This window comes from Salvia splendens, chromosome 4 (genome assembly GCF_004379255.2).
Source record: "Salvia splendens isolate huo1 chromosome 4, SspV2, whole genome shotgun sequence".
Classification (NCBI taxonomy): domain Eukaryota; kingdom Viridiplantae; phylum Streptophyta; class Magnoliopsida; order Lamiales; family Lamiaceae; genus Salvia; species Salvia splendens.
The window spans coordinates 24,366,134-24,390,002 of NC_056035.1; the positions used below are offsets into that span (position 1 = coordinate 24,366,134).

Consider the following 23,869-nt stretch of genomic DNA (forward strand, 5'->3'; position numbering starts at 1 on the left):
AAGTATGTTAGATTAAATGATATCGAATTTAGTTGTTGACAACTGCAATATCACTTTTCCGAGTGATAGGACAAATGGAAATATGCGGTGTGAACTCGAACTTTATCGAATGATTACAAATTCAGAATCGTTTTTCCCTGAATGACGAGAACAAGGAGAATGCGAAATGACGTAGCATATGATAAAGAGTTTAAGAAAAGAAGAAGTGCAAATTGAAGAGATGTTCCAAACGAGAAAATGTTCGAGGCAAGAAGAGATGCGAAATGATGTAATCCTACAACGGATGTAGAGATCATACCTGCGATCTAATAGATAAATCCGATCTTCGGTCAAAAGAGGCGATGCGGCGAAAACGACCGTTATAGCATGTTGAGAGCACGAGTATAACAACAACGTTTTAAGAAAATGACGATTATCACGTGCAACGAATATATGAAGATATGGCTTTCGACTACTGTTATTAGTTCTAACGACACGATGAATCTCAACTTGGAATCCGCAGTTTCGTAGAACGATGTTACCATGTTCGGCCTCAGAAAGATGAACATGAGAGCGTGACCCTCGTAGCTAGAATGAATGATTTTAATCAACAGTACTTACTTGGATTATAAGAAATTCTTTTTGGAATCTTTCAATTAACAGTGAGCCTTTGTCTAATTACGACCTTGTTTGACTCACAATTCGCAATTATTGCACGTTATTTCTTTTCCTATATCGAGTCATGACTCACTTTCAGTTCTTGAAAATTGTGTTTGCCTTCGTCATTTTCGGACATCTTGATTAGTAGTCTTCTTTGATTCATCTTTTGTAAGGACAATATTTTGACTTTATGAACTTCCGCCTTTGAACTTCATTTCTAAAGTTGGTTGCAGTTATGACTTTCAGTACGATCCCATTCCCAAACATGTTTCTTCAAAGGATGGAATATTCTTCTTGGAACTTTTGTACACCTTTTTATTTCGTAACTATGCATGCGGCAAGTTCTTCCTTGCAAAAGTGAAATTCTTTTTAGCTCAGTTTCACTACAGATATTGTTTCATGCTCAATGATTTTCTTTCTGCAACACCAAGTTAAGGCTATTCTGTCTCTTTTTCCTTAACGTGGTTGATCTAGCCGATCTTCCTAAAAAGTTCACTTCACGTTGGTTGCAACCCTGTGAATCCATTGATGTGACATCATTATTCAATAACATGATGTCGTCGAACCATGATCAGTGCTACCTCATGACATTTGTCTATGCTTCTAAATCCTCCCACGATTGATCATCTCATGTCATGACATGTTTGAACCATCATTCATTGATGCCAAAACTTTGCAAATTTGATTTGACAATTGAAATATCTTATTTGGCAGCCTACTATGGAATTTGAGACCTGATTCAGTTTCATCCTATTTTCAAGGCCTATCTCATATTCTTTCGAGCTCTCGTCAGAAGTAAAGTCTCAACCTTAATTAGTTTATTTTAAACCTTAATTTCCAGAATGAACATGATCAAGATCAATGAAACTTAGACCCTGCCTTATTTTTTCAAACCAATTTCTGCAAGTTGGTGATGAGATCTAAAAGAGTCGAACTAGAAATGTTGTTCTTGTTTTCTTGATTAATTCTACAACCTTTCTGATTAAGACACCTTCAGCAGTGTTGCTACAATTTTGAATTCAGTTCATATCCAAGTAAGACTATTTGATCAATTTTCGAGTTCTTGATACTAGACTTGGAGAAAAGGGAGGGGTTGAGCTTTTCGAATGCACATGGGGGCATAAGTTTCTATACTCAGACATGCGTAAAAGTGATGCACCAGCTAGAGGCAAATTTCTTTTCAAACCCCTGGCGACGAGCCGACTATTTTTGTAAGGGATTTCTTTAAATCGACAAACCTCTATAATCTCCGCATTGCAAGCAACCATGATGATAAGGAAAGGGCGTCCGGCGTATCTTGTGTACTTGAACGGAGAGGAAAGGAAGGAATTGAGAGTGGAAGAAGTGGCAGTAGTACTAGATTTTCTCGATGTGTTTTACAGAAGCTTTGTCTGGACCGCCAACCGACAGACAATTAGAGTTCACTATTGATTTGGAACCAGGGCATGAGCCAGTATCGAAGGCGCCATACCGAATGGCCCCTAAAGAGTTGGCAGAGTTGAAGATTCAGTTGCAAGAATTATTAGACTTGGGTTTTATCCGACCTAGTGTGACACCGTGGGGAGCGCCGGTGTTGTTCATAAAGAAAAAAGGATGAAACGGTGAGAATGTGCATCGATTACCGTGAGCTCGACAAGATGACCTGAAGAATAAGTACCCACTGCCGAGGATTGATGATTTGTTTGACCAACTTCGAGGAGCTGGAGTATTTTCAAAAATGAACTTGAGGTCGGGATATCATCAACTAAAGATCCGACGAGAGGATGTACTTAAGACTGCTTTTCGCACTCGTTATGGCCATTATGAATTCGTAGTGATGCCATTTGGGCTGACCAACGCCCCGGCCGTCTTCATGGACTTGATGAACCTAGAATTCTACCAGTATCTTGACAAGTTCGTGTTAGTCTTCATTGACGATGTTTTAGTATACTCGGAGAACGAGGAGGAACATGGAGGGCATCTGCAAACTGTGTTGGAAACGTTACGAAGGGAGAAGCTTTGTGCCAAGTTTAGTAAATATGAATTTTAGTTGACTCGAGTGAACTTTCTTGGTCATATCGTGACGGCAAATGAGATTCAAGTAGACCCCGCAAAGGTTTAGACTGTGCAAAATTTGAAATCGCAGAAAATGCCGAGTGAAATCCGCAGTTTCTTGGGATTGGCGGGATACTACCGATGCTTCATCGAGGGATTCTCTAAAATCGCGAGACCAATGACACAATTGTTGAAGAAAGGAATCAAAGAGGTTTGGGCGCCGGAATGCGAGGCGAGTTTCCAACGATTGAAATAAAAGTTGACCACAACACTTGTTCTAACGGTGCCGGCAGCCAACAAGGACTTCGCCGTCTCTACTGATACATCAAAAGTAGGACTTGGATGCGTGTTACTGCAAGATGGGAAGGTGATAGCATATGCTTCCCGGCAGTTGAGACCGAATGAGCTGAATTTTCCGACTCATGATTTGAAACTAGCAGCAGTAGTGCACGCACTGAAAATTTGGAGACACCATCTCTATGGAGTGTGATGTGAGATTTATACGGATCATAAGAGTCTCAAGTACTCGAGCAGAAGGAGCTAAACATGCGACAATGACGTTGGTTAGAAGTCGTGAAAGACTATGACTTTGGTATTCACTATCATCCGGGCAAGGCGAACGCAGTAGCCGATGCTTTGAGTAGGAAGAACCAACCGCAAATAGCTTATTTCCTAACGCAAGAGGAAGCGTTGATTCGCGAATTCGATAGAATGAGATTGGAAATAGTAAAAGAGCCCGAGACAGTAGGAGAAAGAATAACGACGCTAGTGATCGAGCCAGACTTGATAACCAAGCTCATAGAAGCCCAACGACGTGATGAGAAGTTGGAAGAATTTCGTGTGAAGGTGAGAGCCGAGAAGCTCGATCATATTATCGTGAGGAGGCGGATAATGTTTTGACGTACGATGGACGATTGGGTGTACCGAGCGATGAGGCGCTAAAAGATGAGATTTTAAGTGAAGCGCACGACACGCTCACCCCGGAAGTACGAAGATGTATCGAGATTTGAAGCAACGTTTTTGGTGGAATGGGATGAAAGGAGACGTAGCGTCACATGTGGAATGATGTCTAGCGTGCCAACAAGTGAATGCCTTACACCAGCGGCCATATGGGAAGTTGCAACCACTCGAAATTCCCGAATGGAAGTGGGAGCATATAGCCATGGACTTCGTGATGAGTTTGCCAAAGTCACATAAGGGCAACACTGCGATTTTGGTGATTATCGATCGACTGACTAAAAGCGCGCACTTCTTACCGATTAAAGATTTCCTATGGATCGGACAAATTAGCTAAGATCTACGTGAGTGAGATTGTACGTTTGCATGGAGTACCAAAGACTTTTGTGTCCGACCGCGATACGAAGTTCACATCAAAGTTTTGGATGAGTTTGCAACGAGATTTGGGCACGCAATTGAACTTCAGAACTGCTTATCACCCGCAATCGGATGGACAGTCAGAGAGGACGATTCAAAAGCTTGAAGATATGCTACGAGCCGATGTCTTAGATTGAAAGGAAAGTTGGGAAACTGTTCTGCCGTTGGTTGAATTCGCCTACAACAATAGCTACCAAGCGACGATCGATATGGCTCCGTATGAAGCTTTATATGGCAGAGTGTCAATCCCCACTATATTGGGATGAAGTTGGCGAGAGGAAGATGTTAAGACCCAACGCTATAAAGGAAATGACCGAAATTGTGCATCAAATCCGCGCAAGGATCAAGGAAGCTCAAGATAGGCAGAAGTCGTATGCTGACGTGCGTCGAACGGAAATCAAATTCGACGTTGGTGACAAAGTGTTCTTGAAAGTATCCCCGACGAAAGAAGCTGTGAGGTTTGGAATGAAGGGAAAATTGAAACTGCGTTTTGTAGGACCATACGAGTTTATCGATGAAGTATGTCCTGTAGAGTATCGTTTGGCGTTACCTCCCAGTTTTGGGAATGTACACAACGTGTTCCATGTGTCGTAGTTGCGCAAGTACGTGTTTGACCCCAAGCATGTGATTCGTCAAGAGGAAGTGATCCTAAACCCCGACATGAGCTACGAGGAAAGGCCAGAGACAATCCTAGATCGGAAGACACAAGAGTTGCGAAACAAGTCGATAGCATTCGTGAAAGTGTTGGAAACACCATGGTTCCAAGGAAGCCACGTGGGAGTTAGAAGATGGAATTAAAGAAAAGTACCCCGAGTTGTTTATGTGAGACGATCAAATTTCGGGATGAAATTTCTGTTAAGAAGGGAAGAATGTAACACCCCGACTTTTTTCTACCTTTCTATTGTGTTCTTGAAAGGACCGTCGTTTGTGCACTTGAAAATTTTTCGACCTTGTTTCTTTTGTCGAGAGAAGTATTTCACTTTTGGGGCCAAACAATTATTCTTTCCTAGCCCAATTTGAAACCCAATTGTTACGAGCCCAAAATGATACCTACACGAAAGAATAGACCACGTATCAAATACACTTTCGACATCAAATCAAGACGAAAAGTTGGATAAGAATCACGTCACATCAGGCACGTTTTCCAATTGGATAAGAATCACGTCACATCAGGCACGTTTTCCAATGCCGCATTAATTACTTGTCACATCGAAACGAAAAGACGTGAATCTTTGTCTTTTATGAAATTTTTTTTCTATAAATAGCACCTCCCTTCATTTCATTTCTTTGACGTCAATTTAGAAATCCGAGAGAGAGAAAACGAGAGAAGGAAAACCGAGAGTTAGAAGAGAGAGAGAGCGCCGCCGGAGGCGGCGACGGTGGACGGCGGCGCTGCGGATCCGCGACGGCGGATTCGTGGCAGCGGCGGCAGCGGTGAAGGGAGAGGGACGAATCGTGTCAACGTTTGTTTCTACCGTTCGTTTTTCTTGATTCAAGAAGGTATAACTAAGATTTTCTTCTCATCTCCTTCATTGAAACTTTATTCTTGAATCCTACATGCATATAGAGGGTGTAGGAATCATAGATCGCAAAGTTAATCGGTGGGAAGGTGAGTTTGCTTGAGAACTTTGATAGTTATGCGATTTTTGATTAAGTTGTGTGAAGTTTGATTTGAATCCTTGGTGAATGATCTAAGTTTATGTGCAAATATGTTTAAGAGAGTCTTATCAAGTATGATTGTGTGTTATAAGCATGAGAATTTGTGTTTGGATGATTGGGAAAGAAACCCTAATTTCGAAATTTTGAGTCTGAAATCTGTGACGTTCAAACAGTATTTCCTGATGTGTGATTGACCTATAAAACGGTCGAATTTTGATATGAAAATTCTACTGAGTAAATTTCAAGGTGATTTCTGTGTCTCGTGTAAACTTCAGCCCTTTTTGTCGAAAAATGAAGTTTTGAAAAATGTTTGAAGTCGACTGCGCAATTCTGTCAGTAACGTGTGTTCTCGACCAGAAAGTTTCGAAATCTGTTTTATCGACTAAATGACCTCCGTTTGATGTGATTGTTGAACTAGATGAAAATTGGAAGTGTCTTCTAAGTCTTGTAAAATTTTCAGCCTTATTGGACATCGTACGAATTTATGGTGAATTTTTCAAATGAACTGCGCAATGCTGCCAGAAACTTGATGTTCCGACCCGAGTGTTGTATTAATGTTTTGACTGACCAAATGACACGATTTAAATGTGAAACTTTACCTGAATGAACCTGAATGTGTCTACTATGTTGTGACCAAATTTTAGCTTCATATGAGGTCGGAGCGATTATTGGTGATTTTTACAAGCCAACCGCGCAGTTCTGCCAGTTTCGTTTTTATGTGAAAATATCTTTTGTACTAAGTTTGATGAATTATATGATGCATGTGTGATTTGAGAAAAGTATTATGACATGTCTTTCTTGTGTTGGTGAATGTTGGGATGGGTGATAGAACGATAAAAAAAAGGCAACAATAGGACGTGCATGATAATATAAGTTTACGAAAGGCTGATTTGTGTTGTCATTGGCAAGGGTGATTGAGTATACGTGAGCTCGAGGAACGAGGGTTGCCTTAATTGGATATTGAATGGTTTAAGCAAACGAGGTGGGCTTTCTTTTACTAAACTCTTTTACGCTTTCAAAAGTATGATTATGGTGTAATAAGGGTGGTTTAACGTGTTATGTCATGCCATGTTTGTTTTGATGATGAGATTGTGCCTGATGCCTAGTTTGTGAGTGCGCTCCATTAGGCTATAGGGCTATGAATGAAACGAATTCGGGTCTGAGTAGGGCCGCAAACCCTATCAGGCTAGTGTACACAGATGGGATCGTGAGCCGTCCTTGCTAGTCGGCCGGTCTCGTGGGCGAATAGTGTGGCCACACTTTCGTCGCACTATGGAAAGAGAATGTGACTGAATGATTGATGAGAAAGTGGGGAGATTGATTGTCTGGCCAGACTTTGAAATGTTTTTGTGTTCTCGTGATATTTCTTAACTTCACATAAAACTCGAGATCACTGGTATGGATGACATAACTGTTTTTATGAAAATGTTTTCGGCATGAGCCCATTGAGTACAACAAGTACTCAGCCCTGCATGTGTTTTCCCTATGTGCAGGTTGAGCGGGATGTTGCGGTGGATGTTGAGTCAGCCTAGGGATTTTGGATGCGTTGTGTCTTCATACATAGGCGTCATCCTAGACTCTCTTTGAAACCTTATTTCCGCTGCTATATTTTTGAACTAAAATATTATTCTTTAAGCTAATTGAGGCTTTGTTATGAACTGTTATCCTTAAATGCTATTCTTAATGTTTGTCCCTTGGTCACGATCGCCTCGTTTGTAACACCCCTAGTATGGGCGGTCGTGACAAGTGAGGGCTAGGTTCAGAGGGGGGGGGGGAGGAGCAGGGGGATGGGGAGTTTCTGCAACAAGGAAAGAGGCATGGGAGAAGGAAGGGGAAGGGAGGTGGGGGATCCTCGGGCCTGAAGGGGGGGATTCCTGGGGAAGGGGTTCATCAGGGTGGTCTCGAGGATGAAGGGGGAGGGAGTAGGATAGGGGTTCCTGGAGCCTCGGCCTTTTCTGCTTGGCCTGGTGGTCAGGATGGGAGACAAGGCGGTGTAAGGGAGCAGGTAGGGGGGGAGTTGGTTCGGGCAGAAAGAGGAGGATCTGGCCATGCATCTGGGAACAGATTTTCGGTTTTGAGTACTTTATCCTTGGAGTCAGAGGACATCTCCTTTGGACAGCGAGCAAGGGAGGCTAAGACGAAGATGTAATATTTAAAGATGCTTTCGAGTGGGGATTTTGATACTGAGGTGTATGAGGATGAGAAAGAATGGGAGGATGAGGAGGATAGGGAGAATGAGACCATGTTGGAGCAATCGGTGGAGAAGAGGGGGACTGACTTAGAATTGGAAAGGACGGTGGAGCAAAACTTTGTAAAAAAGGGAAGATTGAGTGAGGGGGTTGCCTCGGCGATAGTTTCCCATGTCGCTTAATATTCTGATTTGGAATGCCCGGGGTGTGGCTAATGTAAACACTCAGAACGTCATCAAGAGATTGGTGAAGGATAATAAGATCTCAATTTTGGCAATCATTGAGCCACTTATCAGGCCTAAGCCTGACTTCTTCAGTAGGGTTTTTGGTCTGAGATTTAAGGGATCGAACATTAATGGACAGATTTGGGTGTTCGTTGCGGAAGGAATTGAGGTGGATGGGTGGGATGACTCGGAACAAATTTTTCATGGTAGATATAGCCTCCCAACATTATCTGCCCCGATCTTTATTTCAGTGGCCTATGGGAAGTGCTCAAGGGAGGGAAGAGTGGAAATGTGGACTAAGCTGCGGGAGTTGGCAGCAAGGTTAGATGGATGTCCTTGGTTGGTAGGAGGTGATTACAACATATTTGTTTCAGAGGAGGAGAGACAGGGAAGTATGAGGAGGCAAGGTAGGAAAATCAGGGAGATGATGGATTTGCGGAGACAATTAGTGACTGTCAATTGCTAGATGTGGGTCCGGACGGACTCAAATTCACATGGGCAAGAGGGGAGACGTTTGAAAGATTAGATAGAGTGCTCCTTGGTGAGGGGTGGGCAAATGTCTTTGAGACGACTAGGGTAACCAATTTATCTAGGGTGCTCTCTGATCATAGTCCCCTTTTAGTTGTCTGCCGAGTTCCGGGGCCTCGGGTTAAACCATCCTTTCGGTTTCAAAATATGTGGGTTCGTCATCATTTGTTTCTAAAGGAAGTGGAAAGGTGTTGGAGGGAGGAAACGGGAACTAAGGGCATGATTAATGTGCAAATCAAATTGAGCCGGCTTAAACGTAGCTTGAGGATCTGGAATCGAGTGGTCTTTGGTAATATTTTTGAAAGGTTAAAAGAAGCTGAGATGGAGGCTAAGGAGGCTGCAGAGAAGTATGAACAGAACCCTTGCCCTGATCTCCAGTCAGAAATGAACAGAACCGCGGCGGTTTTTCTTTTAAAACTTAAAATGGAGGAAGATTTTTGGCGATAGAAGGCGACTCTTAAATGGGTGGCCGAGGGGGAAAGGAACACAAGATTTTTTCAAGGATGGGTAAAGCAGAAAAGGGTTAAGTCGAGAACCCTTATGATTGAGGAGGGAGAGCAGGTGCTTACTGAAGAGGAGGACATCCGTAAATCAGCAGAGAATTTCTTTAAGGGGTTGCTAACGAAGGATGTAGGACCGCTTGTAGATCCAGATCTGGATATTATTTCTTCTCTACCCCCGCATGTGGACATGGATTTGCTGGAGAAGGCTCCTGTGGCAGAGGAAGTTAGGCAGATTATTTTCAGCATGAATGCAGATAGTGCTGCAGGGCCGGATGGGTACTCTGCATTGTTCTTTCAAAGTTGCCGGGACATTATTGGTGGAGATGTGACCGAGGCTGTTTTGGACTTCTTTGGTGGCTCCCAGATTCCAAGAGGTATTGCAGCGACTCTAATTGTTCTTGTACCAAAGAAGAAGAATCCGACAAGATGGGCAGAGTTCAGGCCGATCAGCTTGTGTAATGTAATGAATAAAATTATTTCCAAGCTTCTTGCCTCAAGGATGGCCCCGCTGCTACCTTTGCTCACAGTTCCAAATCAAAGCGGCTTTGTTAAAGGACGGCTACTTAGTGACAATGTACTTTTGGCTAAGGAGTTGTTTCATGAAATCTGGAAAGGCGTGACGTCTCCAAATATGGTGTTAAAGCTTGATATGGAGAAAGCTTATTATCGTGTCCAATGGTCATTTTTACTCAAAGTTCTAGGAAAGATGGGATTCTCGGAGAAATGGCTAATGATGATTGGGAACTGTATAACCCCCTGTTGGTTTTCGGTGTTAATTAATGGGAGTGTGGCTGGTTTCTTCAAGTCGACAAGAGGGCTCAGACAAGGAGATCCAATCTTCCCCTCGCTATTTATCCTTGCAGCTGATTACCTGTCGAGGTTGCTTGACCGCCTTATTTTGGATCGAAAGGAAATGTTATATCGCACGGCAAGATACACTATGGGGATCTCGCATTTGGCTTATGCAGATGATATAATGATCTTCTCGCAGGCCAAAAGTTCTTCTATTTTGCAGATAACGGAGTGTTTAAAACACTACATGGAGGTATCGGGCCAGAAAGTGAATGTGAGTAAGAGCTGTTTCTACTTGGATAAAAAGCATATTGCTTGGGCAAGAGAAGTGAGGGAGGTTAGCGGGTTCCAACAGGGGAGTCTTCCTTTCTTTTACCTCGGAGCTCCAATCTTTAAGGGTCGGAAAAAAACAAGTCTTTTCCTCTTTATCCGAGAAAAAATCTCGGCCAGAGTACGTAGTTGGAGTCACAGGCATTTGTCATTTGGGGGTCGGCTAACTCTGATAAAGAGCGTCCTGGGAGCTCTTCCAATACATATTTTTCAGATGCTTGAGCCTACAAAGGGGGCGATGAGACAGATTGAGCAAGTGATGGCTCGGTTCTTGTGGGGTTCTTGTAATACTTCAAAAAAGACACATTGGATTAAGTGGCAGGGAGTGTGTTTGCCCTCAGATGAAGGGGGTTTGGGCATTCGAAGCTTGGCTGATACTGTGGAGGCTTTTAGCATAAAGATGTGGTGGCGGTTTAGAGGGCAGGAATCTCTGTGGGCTCGTTATATGATGCAGAAGTATTGTTCAATTTCTTTTCCTTTGGTGATTTATAGATCTAACCGATTTAGCCCGATGTGGAGGAGATTGTTCAAGGTTGGGGAATTATGCAGGGAGCAGGCCAGGTGGGTGGTGGGGGATGGAAACATTAACTTTTGGTATGATTCCTGGGTGAAAGAATACCCGCTAGCAAGCAGGTACAACTCCAGGCCGTTGCTTCCTTCTTTGAATGTCAGTGATTTGTGGACGGGAGAACAGTGGAATGAAATGGAACTCTAGAGGATGATGGAGGAAGAGGGGCTGCCGGAGGATGTTGTTGTGCAGATTTTGCAAATTCCTTTTGATAGGAGGGTTAGGGATAGGGGTATATGGAAATTAACTGGAAATGGGGAGTTTTCTGTAGCCTCAGCTTGGGAATTGGTGAGAAGTAAAGCTGGGAAGAGGCTCATCTTTGAAATGATTTGGGGTAAAGGTATTAGACTTTCTACCTCCATATTCCTATGGCGCCTTCTTGCCAACAGAATTCCTGTGGACACTAAGTTGCAATGGAGGGGAGTTTCCTTGGCATCCATGTGTAGATGTTGTCAAAAACCCCAGGTGGAATCGAGGCTGCATTTATTTGTAAATGGGGAGGCAGCTAGGAGAATTTGGCAGCATTTCTCGAGATGGTTCCCCCAAGCTTCAGAGTTTGGGGAGGTCGGTGAGAATCTGGAACTACGGTTTAGGTGGTGGCAAAGACAGCTGAATGTACGTTCAGGTCAGCATATTAGTACCATTATTCCTTGCCTCATTTTGTGGTTTATCTGGACAGAAAGAAATGAAAGTGTGCATATGGAGAAGGTGTTTGAGGTTGGGAATGTGATAAAGAAAGTAAATACTCAATTGAGATACTTGGTCTTGGAAAAGTTGATAGGCCCAGATCAGTGGAGGGGCTGCTGCCCACAATTGGATGTGATGGTTGGTGTGACGAGTGTGGGACGGAGGGGGAGAGTTGAGAGGGTGCAGTGGCGGCCGCCAGATATGGGTTGGGTGAAAATCAATGTGGATGGTGCTTTTTCGCCTAATACACATAGGGCCGGTGGGGGGGTGTGGTAAGAGATTGTGAGGGAGAGATACTTTCTGCATTTGCTGCAGGTTTTGAAGTAAGATCAGGTTTGGGAGCTGAGGTGGCAGCTGTTTTGGTTGGCGTGGCCCTGGCAAAGCAATATGGCAGGAACATTTGGATTGAATCTGACGCGGAATCAGTGGTTCGATGGCTTGACACGGGTCAGCAGGGGCCGTCGGAGGTATGTGTTGAGTTGGCCAAAGTTAGGAGAGAGCTGGAGGGAAGTAACTGGAAAATCTCCCATATTTTTAGAGAAGGAAACAAGGCTGCAGATTTCCTTGCAGGTATGAATTTGCAGGCAGGCTCGAGACTGATGTATACAAGGGATTCGGTGCCTTCTCGGGTAAAGGTGTTATGCAGGCTCGATCAGATGGGATGGCCGAATTTCCGGTTCTGAGGTTCGTTGATGTTGCAGGGGTTCTAATATCTTGCAGGGAGGTTGGTGAAGGAGGCGCGGTGCTGGTCCGGGGGTGGCGCTGGGGACTGAGGTGCTGGAAAGCTGGTGCTGGCTCGGTTATTGGAACGATGCAATGGAGCATATGGTTTTTTGTTAGTTTAGTGTTGATGGTCTTTTAGTTGAATTTCCTTTTGTAATGGTTTTGTTGGTTGTGGCTTTTGCATGATCGTCCACTTTTGGGATGGTTGTTGTTTAAAATCTTCGTTTTGATGATATATAGGGGATGAGGGTCCTACTCAACCCTCCACCGTGAAGGTGTTCGATAAAAAAAAAACTTTTTCAACCCACTATTAGAGCATCAGCAATGGCGCGGAATTCCCGGCAGAATTCCTAAAAACACCTCCTGCCACGTCATACGGACTTCCCACTACACTGCCACGTCATACGGAATTCCCACAGCACAGTGGCGGAATTCCCCGCGGAATTCCCACAATAAAAAAATTCACAAATTCACAAATTAAACAATTTCTGGAAGTAAGAAATTTACGGAATTAAATAGTCGACACAAATAGGGAAAAATATTCCATTAATAAAAAAAGAAAAGTACATTTTACCAAATTAAAAAATACATTTCAATAATGCCCACCCCCACATCAACGACGACCCCTCCGTTGCCATACTTCTTCAATAATATCATTTGGAGTCGAACATGGGCTTGTTTTTGGCGCATGTCGGTGAATGCACGGACTCGATCGACATCGTCGTGGGGTATCCCCATGCGGACATTGCTAGTGGTCACGCCGTGGCTTGGACCCCGTAGTATCAGCGTCATCGTTGGTCCAATCAGTCAGTGTTGGACCTTCATCGACAATCATGTTGTGCATGATAATACATGCGTACATGATGTCGGCGATGCTGTCAACATACCACAGCCGTGTTGGACCCTTCACTGCCGCCCATCGAGCCTGTAGCACCCCGAATGTCCGCTCTACATCCTTGCGCGCTGCCTCCTGGCAACCCGCAAAATATATCTTCTTTTCATCTGCTGGGCATCTGATCGTCTTCACAAAGACGAGCCACATAGGGTATATCCCATCAGCCAAATAATAGTCCATGTTGTGCTGGTTGCCGTTGGCGACGAAGTTGATGGCCGGACCAACGCCCATGCATTGGTCGTTGAAAAGGGGCTACGACTGGAGGACGTTGATGTCATTGTTGGACCCGGCTACTCCAAAATAGGCATGCAAGATCCACAGCTGGTAGTCAGCTACCGCTTCAAGGTTCATCGTGGGATTCTTGGCCTTGAAACCAGTAGTGTACATCCCTTTCCAGGCAGCGGGGCAGTTCTTCCTTTCCCATTGCATACAATCTATGTTGCCTAACATCCCCGGAAACCCGTGCTGATTCCCGTGCATATCCAGCAGAGCCTGACAATCTTCAGAGGTAGGCTTCCGAAGATACCTATCCCCGAATATCTCTCTAACGCCCTGACAAAAATACTTCAGGCAGTCACGGGCAGTCGTCTCGCATATGTGGAGGTACTCGTCGAACATGTCGCTCGAACCTCCATATGCCAACTGCCTAATTGTGGCAGTGCACTTCTTAATCAGCATGTGGCCGGGTTTACCAGCCGCATCCTCCCGCACCCTAAAATACCCATATCGACGCTCCAAAGCGCCCACGATACGCATAAAGAGCGGACGATGCATCCTAAACCGTCGCCGGAATAGGTTCTTCCCAAACCGTGGTCCGGCGCAAAGTAATCCTCGTACAACCGCCTGTGGGCAGCGAGGTGGTCCCGGGGCACTATAGTGCGACGATGGATGGGTCGAGGCACCGCCGACGCCGAGGTCGCTTATTCCTCCCTCTCCGCGGCCTCCCGCATACGTGCATGTATCATCCGCATCATGTGTTCATAATGCTCACCACCACCACTACCACTACCACCACCACTACTACTACTACTACTATCACTACCACTACCACTACCACTACCGGCCATTAAAGATATATAAAAGAAATTTAGAGAGAGAGAAACTTGTTAATACAAGTGGTGCGAATGAAACGAAGTTCAACGGGATGTATTTATAGGAACCGCAAAGAAAAAACATTTAATGCATTAAACGGGAATTCCGCGCGAGTCAACGCAATGGCGGACGTCAGTACGGAATTCCCCGCGACATTTCGCGGAACGTCGCGGAACTCTGAATTCCTTTGCGGAATTCCGTATCACTGCATGGGACGCACAATGGCGGACGTCCGTCACAGAATTCACGCACGATGGTGGGAATTCCGCGGCGACGTCCGCCATTGCTGATGCTCTTATTTACATTTCTTAAAATTCGTGCCCACATCAAATGTGACTCCTAATGTGGGCCAGAGGTAGTAAATAGCAAGGGTATGCAAATTGCAATTCTGAGTTCAATTTACTTTTTTAAGTAAATGGTCTCACACTACACATTATTAATACTTTCTCACTTCATCTATAAAAAATTGTCTCATATTTTCTTTATTAGTATTTCGTGTACTGTAAAATATTTTTCGAGTGCTTGAATATTGTAAAAATCCTTCGATTATTTTTCAAGGAATAAAACAAATTATTTTTGTCATGTGTTATATTTTTATATTTAATGGTTGTTTTATATATTTAAATGTATAACAAAAAAGTAAGTCAAATCATTTGTTTAGTAGATTGGTTGTGCCAAAGTATTTATTTTTCGGAAAAGAAGTTTTGTTAAGCCAAATAAGTATGCTCACCTTGCTAGTCAAACAAATAGAAAATGATCAAAACAAAACATGATATTACGTAACATCATTTTCTCATAAAACATACATGAAACTAACTTATACTCACTCCGTCCATAAAAAATAGTCTCATTTGTGGACGACACGTGTTCTAATGAGAAATTGATAGAGTAAGAGAGAAAGAGAAAAAATAGATAAAGTATGAGAGTGAAACTTTCTATCTTTTTAGAAATGAGACTATTTTTTATGAAAATCCCATAATGACAAAATAAGATTATTTTCCATGGACGGAGGGAGTATTTAGGAAGAAATACCACACAATAACAATAATGTAGGATAGAAAATCCACCACGTTTGCTTAGATTATTAATTGAAATTCTCAGTTCAATCTTAACTTTCTTGCCGGTATAGTTCCTTCTAACATAAGAATAACATACTAACCAGACTCAATAAAATATTCGAACTTCAATAGAATGCATGCGTGATAATTTTATTTCCTAGTCTTTTCTTAGGGAACTTTACACATTCTTTTGCATTGATTAATTAAATCTGGATATTAATTCGTGTCGAAGTTACCAAAATAATCCAACATATTAGCCACCATTAAAGTAATCAATCTAGACCAAAGAATTAATTAATCAACCCATTTAAAGAATTATTTAAATATAGTCCACTTAAAGTCAGTCCTATTTTATACAATTCATTGGCCCATCATGGAAGTACTCACAGCCCCAAGAATATGTCTATCTATACTATTGAAGGGGAGTTTTGGGAATATTTATAAAATTACCATTTTAAATTAAAAATTAAAATTTAATTGAAACTAATTTTTGTTTATGGATTTGTACATTTAACTGCCGGTAAAGTGAGCCATTAAAATGAGTCATCTTGATAATTAGTAGGGTACACGTTTACACCATATTTTTTCCTCCTTATATATATATATATATATATATATATATATATATATTTTTATTTTATTTTATGTATTTATTTAAAAACATTATAAATTTACATTAATAATTAGCAAATTAGACATGCAAAATATAATAGTGACAACATTTCACTAAATCATACTCAAATGTGTTGTTTTTGAATAAACTGCACAATTGAAACAAAAATATAACATGATTTTAATTAGTGAATTTTTGATTGATTGACAAATCAATTAATGAGATTAATCTTAATTTATGGGATTGATGAGATTAACTATCATTTAATTTGTAGTTTTGAAATTTAGAGAAATTAGGTTGTTAAGGTAAATTGTCGATTGATTGGCAATTAATGAGACTCTAGGTTTTCAATACAAACAGGCCGCACTTCTTCTATAAAATTTACTCCTATTTTCGATTAATTTATCTTCTGAACTTATCTTCCAGTTTCAATCTGTCTCTTCTCCTAATTTATTAGGAGACTAAAATAAAAATTTAAATAAAAACTAAAATAAAGAAGTGGTAGTGATTAAAAATTGAACATGATTTTAATTGGTGAATTTTGCCAAATTGCGAATTCATTCTTAATCTATGGAATTGGGCGATTGGCAACACTAATATGTAGTCGGATAGGCGTTAATTAGTATTTTTAGTTTTTTTTAATAGTTCAATTTCTGCCACGTTATAAGGACATTCCACTGTACAATGACAGACATCCCCAAGAACATCCCGACGGACTTCTCACAATAATAAAAATTCACAAATTTACGGAATTAAACAATTTACAGAATTAAAATTTCGACACAAATACGTCCCGACGGACTTCTCACAATAATAAAAATTCACAAATTCACCAAATTAAACAATTTACGGAATTAAACAATTTACAGAATTAAAATTTCAACACAAATACGGATGAAGAAGTGCAATGATAATTTCATTAAATAAAAAAAATAAAATAAATTATAATGCAATAGACACTTCATCGTCCCTTTAATTTTTTTACTTGTACAATCGATTAATGTACGCGATTTCCAAAAAAATGACAAGTGTTATATCGACAGTAAATTTATGAAGTACTATAAATTAATAAATAAAAATGTTCATGGTTTCCTCTCAAATTTCAATTGCCGTTATATCTTTCAATTTGAATTTACTTTCCCCAAATCATAGATCCCCAAATGAAGGAACCAATTCCCGTCGGCACCCTTCCGCCTTTCTCACGCCGGCGACTACACTCCTTCACCGGTCCGATTTCTCCCCAAACAATTCGACGCAGCCTCCGTTCGGTCGATTAAAGCCATTTTGAATTCCTCCCAAATTTCAATTCCGCCTGATCGTCGGTCAACAGCAGCCGGCACCGACTCTCCTTTGCGCACACACTCACTGGACTCGCTTGCAGACAGCGGCCTCCGTCGCTTCGGAGTCGCTCCCTCCGTTCCAGTTGCACTCTCCTCGGTTTGGAATCGCCGACGTCGCACGGCTGTCATGCCGTCAGTCCATCCGTCGGATATCAGGTGCCGCCGAGCGGTTGGAGGCACTCGAGAATCCACCGAGCAGTCGCTGCCGTCGGGGTCTCACTTCGGTCTCCAGCCATATCGGCTGCATTGTCACAGTCAATTTCGTCGGACAGCCGTGGACTTCTCGGCTTAGGTAAGTTTCCATTAATTTTTCAGTTTACAAATTTTATCTTCCTGTTTGGCTAGATATGTTAGGGAGTTAGATTTGTATTCATGAGATTGGGTTTTCTTCTTGAAGCTAATAAACTTGTTGTGATGTCCAAACATTCTTGGGTTGATATTGCTTGCTTATTTGTAGATTGGTGTTATCCCTTTGAGCATTTATCTTATAATTTGGGCTCAACCATTGTGAAAGCTAGACCCACTGACTCTCTATTTCTCTCTCGGTTTTGGTGGTGAAACAATTGTGTGATAGTGAAACTGATTGGGAGTAGGAGTATATCTATCTATCTATATACACTATAACTGTAGTTTGTTGGGATTTTCGGCAGAGGTGAAATCTGCAATTTCTTGGCTTGTTGTATCAGGGATGTACTCATAGAAATTAATAGGGTTGTTGCTAAAGTTGTTATTTATGTTACAGATATTGTTATTGCTATTTACACGTCAGAATGCACATGATTATTGCAGGTTGACTTGGAAAAATTTGCAAGGAATCTTCCTCTTCACCTTATTGCAGAGATTATGGTTTGGGAAAGGGAAAAATCCACGTTCAAGTATTTGCTATGTGGAATTCTTCTCTTACATTCTATGTGTGATCTTGCCTCTCGGGTGCCCAAAATTGAACAGGTTATCGGAAGTGATACTGTGTTATCTATCATCATATCAAGCAGATGACATTGCTCTATTTTTTTGTTAATTTTCAAAAAGTCCTATATTACACTTATAATTGGATTTGTGTGCTGATTGATGCAAGACAACAAACATAAACAGATGGAAAGAAAATCTTTATTTTGACTTGGTTGCTTTACTAGCGACTTTATTCTCTGTGGTTTTTTTCCACTGCATCATGTAACAGTATGTTTGTTTTCGCTTTCCTTTTTTTGCTTTAAGTTGCTTTTGGTTGCTTCTCATTTTTCATTCTCAATATTATGAGATTTGCAGTCAGGTTTAAAAGTATTTTAACAAGTTTTTTTGTAGTTATCCTGACAACCTTTCTGCATAATTTCCTCTAGTTTTTTGTAACAGCAGTTGCTAATGTTTTTGCATAAACCACAACTTTCTAAGATCATAAACTCACCCATCATTTGTATGATATGACTAGTTAATGCTTTATAGGTTTTTTAGTTCCACCTCTCCAGAGCCCTTTAACCTTTAACCTTTAATTACTTTGATTCACAGCTCCTTATCTTCGCATTGATCCTAGCTCTTTATTAATTTATCTTCCCTGTTTTTTGTACTTGAAATATAGTCATTCTCAACATCTGGCAACATATTTTTTACGTGTGTTATGATGTGGTTATATGCGTATACATCCTCAGTATGCCCCTTAATTCATATATCATCATATGTTTTCTTCAGATATTGCTTGAAGATATGAAGATATCAGAACAACTGATTGACCTGGTCTTTTATCTGTTGTTTGTAGATATGTACTTACTACTTAGTATCCAGGAATCTCACACCATTCCCAATGACATGGTTCTTCTTCATTCGGCTCTCGTAGCTTGCAGTCTACAATTGTTGACAGTCATTGTTTCTCCACATTACCAAGAGGTTGCTCAAGCATTGACTGCGTATTACAAGGTAGCAATCCAGGATTTGGTGAAAACTGAGAACATTAAATTACTAGTTTAATGTTATAAATCTTCCCACTTCATCTTCTTGATTGTTGTTATTTCAAAGTGTTATCAAATTATGTTGTGGCTGAGTAAGTGGAGTTTGTGGCAGGTGTACATATTCAAAGAGGCAGCATTTGCTGCTGTTTGTGTAGATGTCAAGTATCTGCAGACCAACGATTCATCTAGAAGTGCATCCCCTACTACTGAAGAGACCTTGAATCATCTCTGGCAGCAGTGTGATTCTTCTCTTCAATTTCTACAGCCCCTGTGTCAGCAAAAGATGTTCCGGGAATGCATTGTTAACAACCAGGTTTTTCTAGATTTTACCCTGTCATCTAATTAGAAATTTTACTACCTGAACGCATTGACATTTCTTTAATAAACCTGCTTCACTCACCACATTTATCATTATGTGCATGCATGCATTCTGTACTTAATGTATTTTTAAGGATATCTAAGATTGACAATCTTCTTTGTAGGTTATTTATAAGTCAATTTGAGTCCCGAATCGTTCGTTCTGCATCGGAAGATCATTTAGTCCATGTAAAACCTCTCTGGCTTAACCTAGCTTAACCTATGGATATCAGTCATCCTTTTCCATAAAATGTTAAGTGCATCTGTTTTTATCATAATCATATCCGTTGTCTTCTTGATAAGATTTTAATGAAGTTTGTTTCTTCTTGCAAGAGCTTGGGAAGGGGTGGACTGCAGAACAACTAGCTTCCTGTGTTGGACTCGGCCCTGATGAAAAAAGGAGTAGCTCTACTTCTCATCTTTGTAGTCGTCAAAATCCTAGTCTTTGAGGATTCTGGTAACTCTACTTCTCATCTTTTTCGGGTGTTATTCAAACCCGTATATACTCAACTTGAGATGTTTCCTACTTATACATGAGTGCCTAGCTGCTATTTTTTCTCATTCATGCCTGATGTGTTGAATTTTATAGAGAATTTAAATGTTAATTGACATGTTATGATTAAGAGTAAATTTTCGTGAGGTTGTCTGTCACGGCTCTCTAATATGTGCATCTCCCTAGTTTTTAATGATTTCATACACATCACCAGTCGATAAACAAAGGATATTAGCTTCATAAATATCCAAAAATTGCCCTAGTACTATGCTACTTTGTAGTGAGAACGAAAAGCTTCCACGAACAGTGTAACAGTGTTTCACCACTTGCTATTTGTGTGTGCATGCAAGATTTTCTCTCCATTGATTGTCACTACTTTCACCACTTTTTTTGGGTTATTAGTGTAGAGTTCGTTTCTCTCGAGGGTTGGTCCGTAAACTTGTTGTTGCTTACTAACTTCTGGAGAACTAGGTTTCCCGTGCTTCAAATACAGTGACAATAGTGTTCTTTGGTGCCCGATTTCTTGAGCTAAGGAGAGAGAACTATTCCGGTTTTGAAAAATTAATTGAAAAAGCCATAGGGCCGATCAACTGAATGAGAGCTTTATGAGTTGCAATCTTGTTGATATTGGTGCATAAAAATGATTTAGGCAATAGGACTAAAAGCCTCATATCCAAATTATCACATGCCTAACCCTATATAAACCACTAGTGAGCCGGTTTGAGCCCCAAAAGCCTAATTTCTTTGTTGAAAATTTTGAAGTCACTATATTAGCCTACTTATTATATCCGTTTGTTGGCCTATATTTTCTACCCTAGTCACTAAAATTAAAGTGCTAGCACATTCTTGGGAGGGTATTTATGGTGGCAAGGAAAAGATGGAAGTCCTGGAACATTCTTTAGGTTGTATTCATTTATATTGAGATACAAATGAAAAAAGTTGTCTCTTCAAACAAAAGTAAAATAAAAAGGCAGCCTTTAATGTGTTAAAAAAAGCCAAGGCTTGAAAAAATAAAAAATAAAAAGGCAGCCTTTCATGTGTAAAAAAAAGCCAAGGCTAGAAAAAAATAAATAAAAATGCAGCCTTTCATGTGTAAAAAAAAGCCAAGGCAAGTAAAAAAAATAAAATAAAAAGGCAGCCTTTCATGAGTTAAAAAAGCCAAGGCTAGAAAAAAGAATATCGAGCAAAAAACAGAATTATGCTCAAAAGAATAAGATGACTTGGTTTAGATGGTAGAAAAATCTCAAGTTTGGGGTGTTGAGCTGTCAGAATTTTGTACGCATTCAGTGAGATGGGAAGGATGTTGTGAAGGATGTTGTGAGGGATGTGCTAGCATTTTAAGAATGGTGATAAGCTACTTATCCAAATATGATCACACCTTTACCAAAAGCCCCGTTACATCCAAATGAAAAAGACCTTTTGATTTATGCATCATATTGACTTGTGAGCGATGAATTTTGCTTGATTTTGGGAGAAAGATCTTATGTGCTTAAAATAAAGAATAGCTGGAAGAATTTCTCTTTATGAATTAGCGACGATGGTTTGAGACTCCCAAGACATAAATCGAACTTACATTGAAGCATTGGATGCCTAGCTCTTAGGGAATTAGTTCGTGTACAATTCTTGTTCTAAAGTCTTACTCGCGCGTGAATTCGGGCTCAACCTAATTTCTCTAAATGATTCATGTGATTTGACGTGACTTGAAGTAGAGGATTATCAAATGTCTTGTGAATGTGCTTATTTATCTAACTTGCTTGAGGGCGAGCAAGACTATGTTTGGGAAGTAATTGATGTGTGTGGGTAATTGTTTAACTTGTTATTACAAAATGGATGGAATGGAGGGTAGTGTACTACTGCTCCAGTTCAATTTTGACCACCTCACTATTTATTCCAGCGAGTTGAAGGGTATAAAGCTGCAACCAATATTTGCTTCAATATTCAAACATTTATTTAATAAACCTAACTTTAGTTTGATATTTAGTGTGTCATTTCATACTAAAGCCATCAATGAAGAACTATTGCCAAATCTTTATGATGCCCTACACTTGTTGGTACCTGATAAAATTGGGGTTGGACTTGCTTTGTCTAATTCTGAAGAACACGATATCATCATGATACCAGGATGTGTGGTTAGTTATTCTCTTCTTTGTACATACATTTAGACATAATTTTTTATTTAGTTGTAGGAAGTGGAATACATACAACACTTTATTATTTTTATCTCCTTGGAATTCTTCTACTTGTTGCACTAAACCTGTAACCCTTTTGTATTCAGGAAAGACTTTCTGTTTGAGTCAGATTGCAGAGCTGCTGTGTACCAATCCCGTTGCGTTTGAGGCTATTGAGATAATTCAGCATATTCTCGTGTTACTCTTAGTCGATTTGAAGGCCTCTCTAAGCATTTAGATTCGTTCTTGCAAATGTTATCTCTCGTGGAACTAAGGTGTTTTCTGTGATAGTTCCTAGTGCATAAATAGACTAGAAAGTACTTAGTCGATCTGAAGGTCGAGGGTGGTAGTGGGCGACTGAGTTATTAACTTAAAAGATGAGGGGGACACGGTGAAAACTGAAGGCAAAAGTCTATTTATTGATTTTTGAGCTTGCTTTGTGATCTTCTGTTTCTTGGTTGTTGCGCCTCTATTTTTCCTACTTATTTAATTCATTCTTTGCTGCATTTTGCAGCTTTATAATTGATCTGTTACATATATTCTATTTTTGTTTGTTATACTGTGCCCGACATTTTTCTACTTTTTCTAATCCACTTTTTGCTACCTTGCAGCATAATTAAATCATACATACATAGATAGCATCCTATTTTTCTTTGTCTCATATGCCCTATACAAATATGTGCTATATAAGTGTTTCTTTGATATGTAAACCCCATTGATTGTCAAGTCTTGGCTTCTTAATATATCTGTTAAATGGTTTTATAGGCTCTTTCCCAGTTACTTACTACACACATTTCCTTTTTACTTTGGCATTCAGTTTGCAGGACTTGCATCTAAAAAAGAAATCGTGGGCCTTGGAAACTGGTTGATGACTCAATTAGTGTCAAGTAAAGATACTTTATATGAGGTTATTGTTGCCACTACTGTAGCAGGGTGACTGATCTTTCTCATGATTTTAATATTTTTGCAATGCAGGAATGGAAATTGCAGCTTGTTGCCACTATGTAGTAAATACTTTAACTACAATAGATGGAATCTAGACTACTTCGATTTCTGTATATTTGAGTTTGTTTTCTTTACCTGTCCGTTTGATGATTATGATTGATATAACAAATTCTGGTTTACTGAGTGAACATAAGAACAGATTAATAGTGTTGTAATATACTATTCAACTTAACTATGAGTTGTAATGTTACCCCGTTCTAAAATTTTCAGCTTGCCTGTAATGTTTATCCTTTGTGAATGCTTCTGCTTCAGTATCAGTCAATAATCATCACTTGTGACTCACCATATGTTGTGTATTGCTGCATTAACTTGTGACTCACCATATGTTGTGTATTGCTGCATCAACTTGTGACTCACCATATGCTGTGTATTGCTGCATCAACTTGTGACTCACCATATGCTGTGTATTGCTTGAGCTGCTTTAGATGCTTTGGGGAAGCTTGCAAATTCAAGAGTTTGTTCTAATGTTATTATTTTGAATTTTAGTCTAACCTTGGATTTATGACATTCCCATGTTTTCCTTCGAGAGTAAGGTATTAGAGCAGTTTCTGGACCGTCTCATTGAGTAGTACTGCTCCAGTTTAGTTTTGACCACCTCACTATTTATTCCAGCGAGTTGAAGGGTATAAAGCTGCAACCAATATTTGCTTCAATATTCAAA

At 40.4% G+C, this 23,869-nt stretch overlaps 1 protein-coding gene across 1 annotated transcript in view; it reads left to right on the forward strand.

The window, feature by feature from the left end:
- Nucleotides 1-23,309, forward strand: part of LOC121799207 (kinesin-like protein KIN-14A) — a 135,527-nt gene extending 112,218 nt beyond the window's left edge. Inside the window, exons 8-9 of the mRNA XM_042198549.1 lie at nt 23,021-23,110; nt 23,179-23,309. Of these exons, the coding sequence (XP_042054483.1) occupies nt 23,021-23,110; nt 23,179-23,211 (123 nt within the window). The 3' untranslated portion in view covers nt 23,212-23,309. The remainder of the gene's footprint in view (nt 1-23,020; nt 23,111-23,178) is intronic.
- The last annotated feature ends 560 nt before the right edge of the window (nt 23,310-23,869 follow it).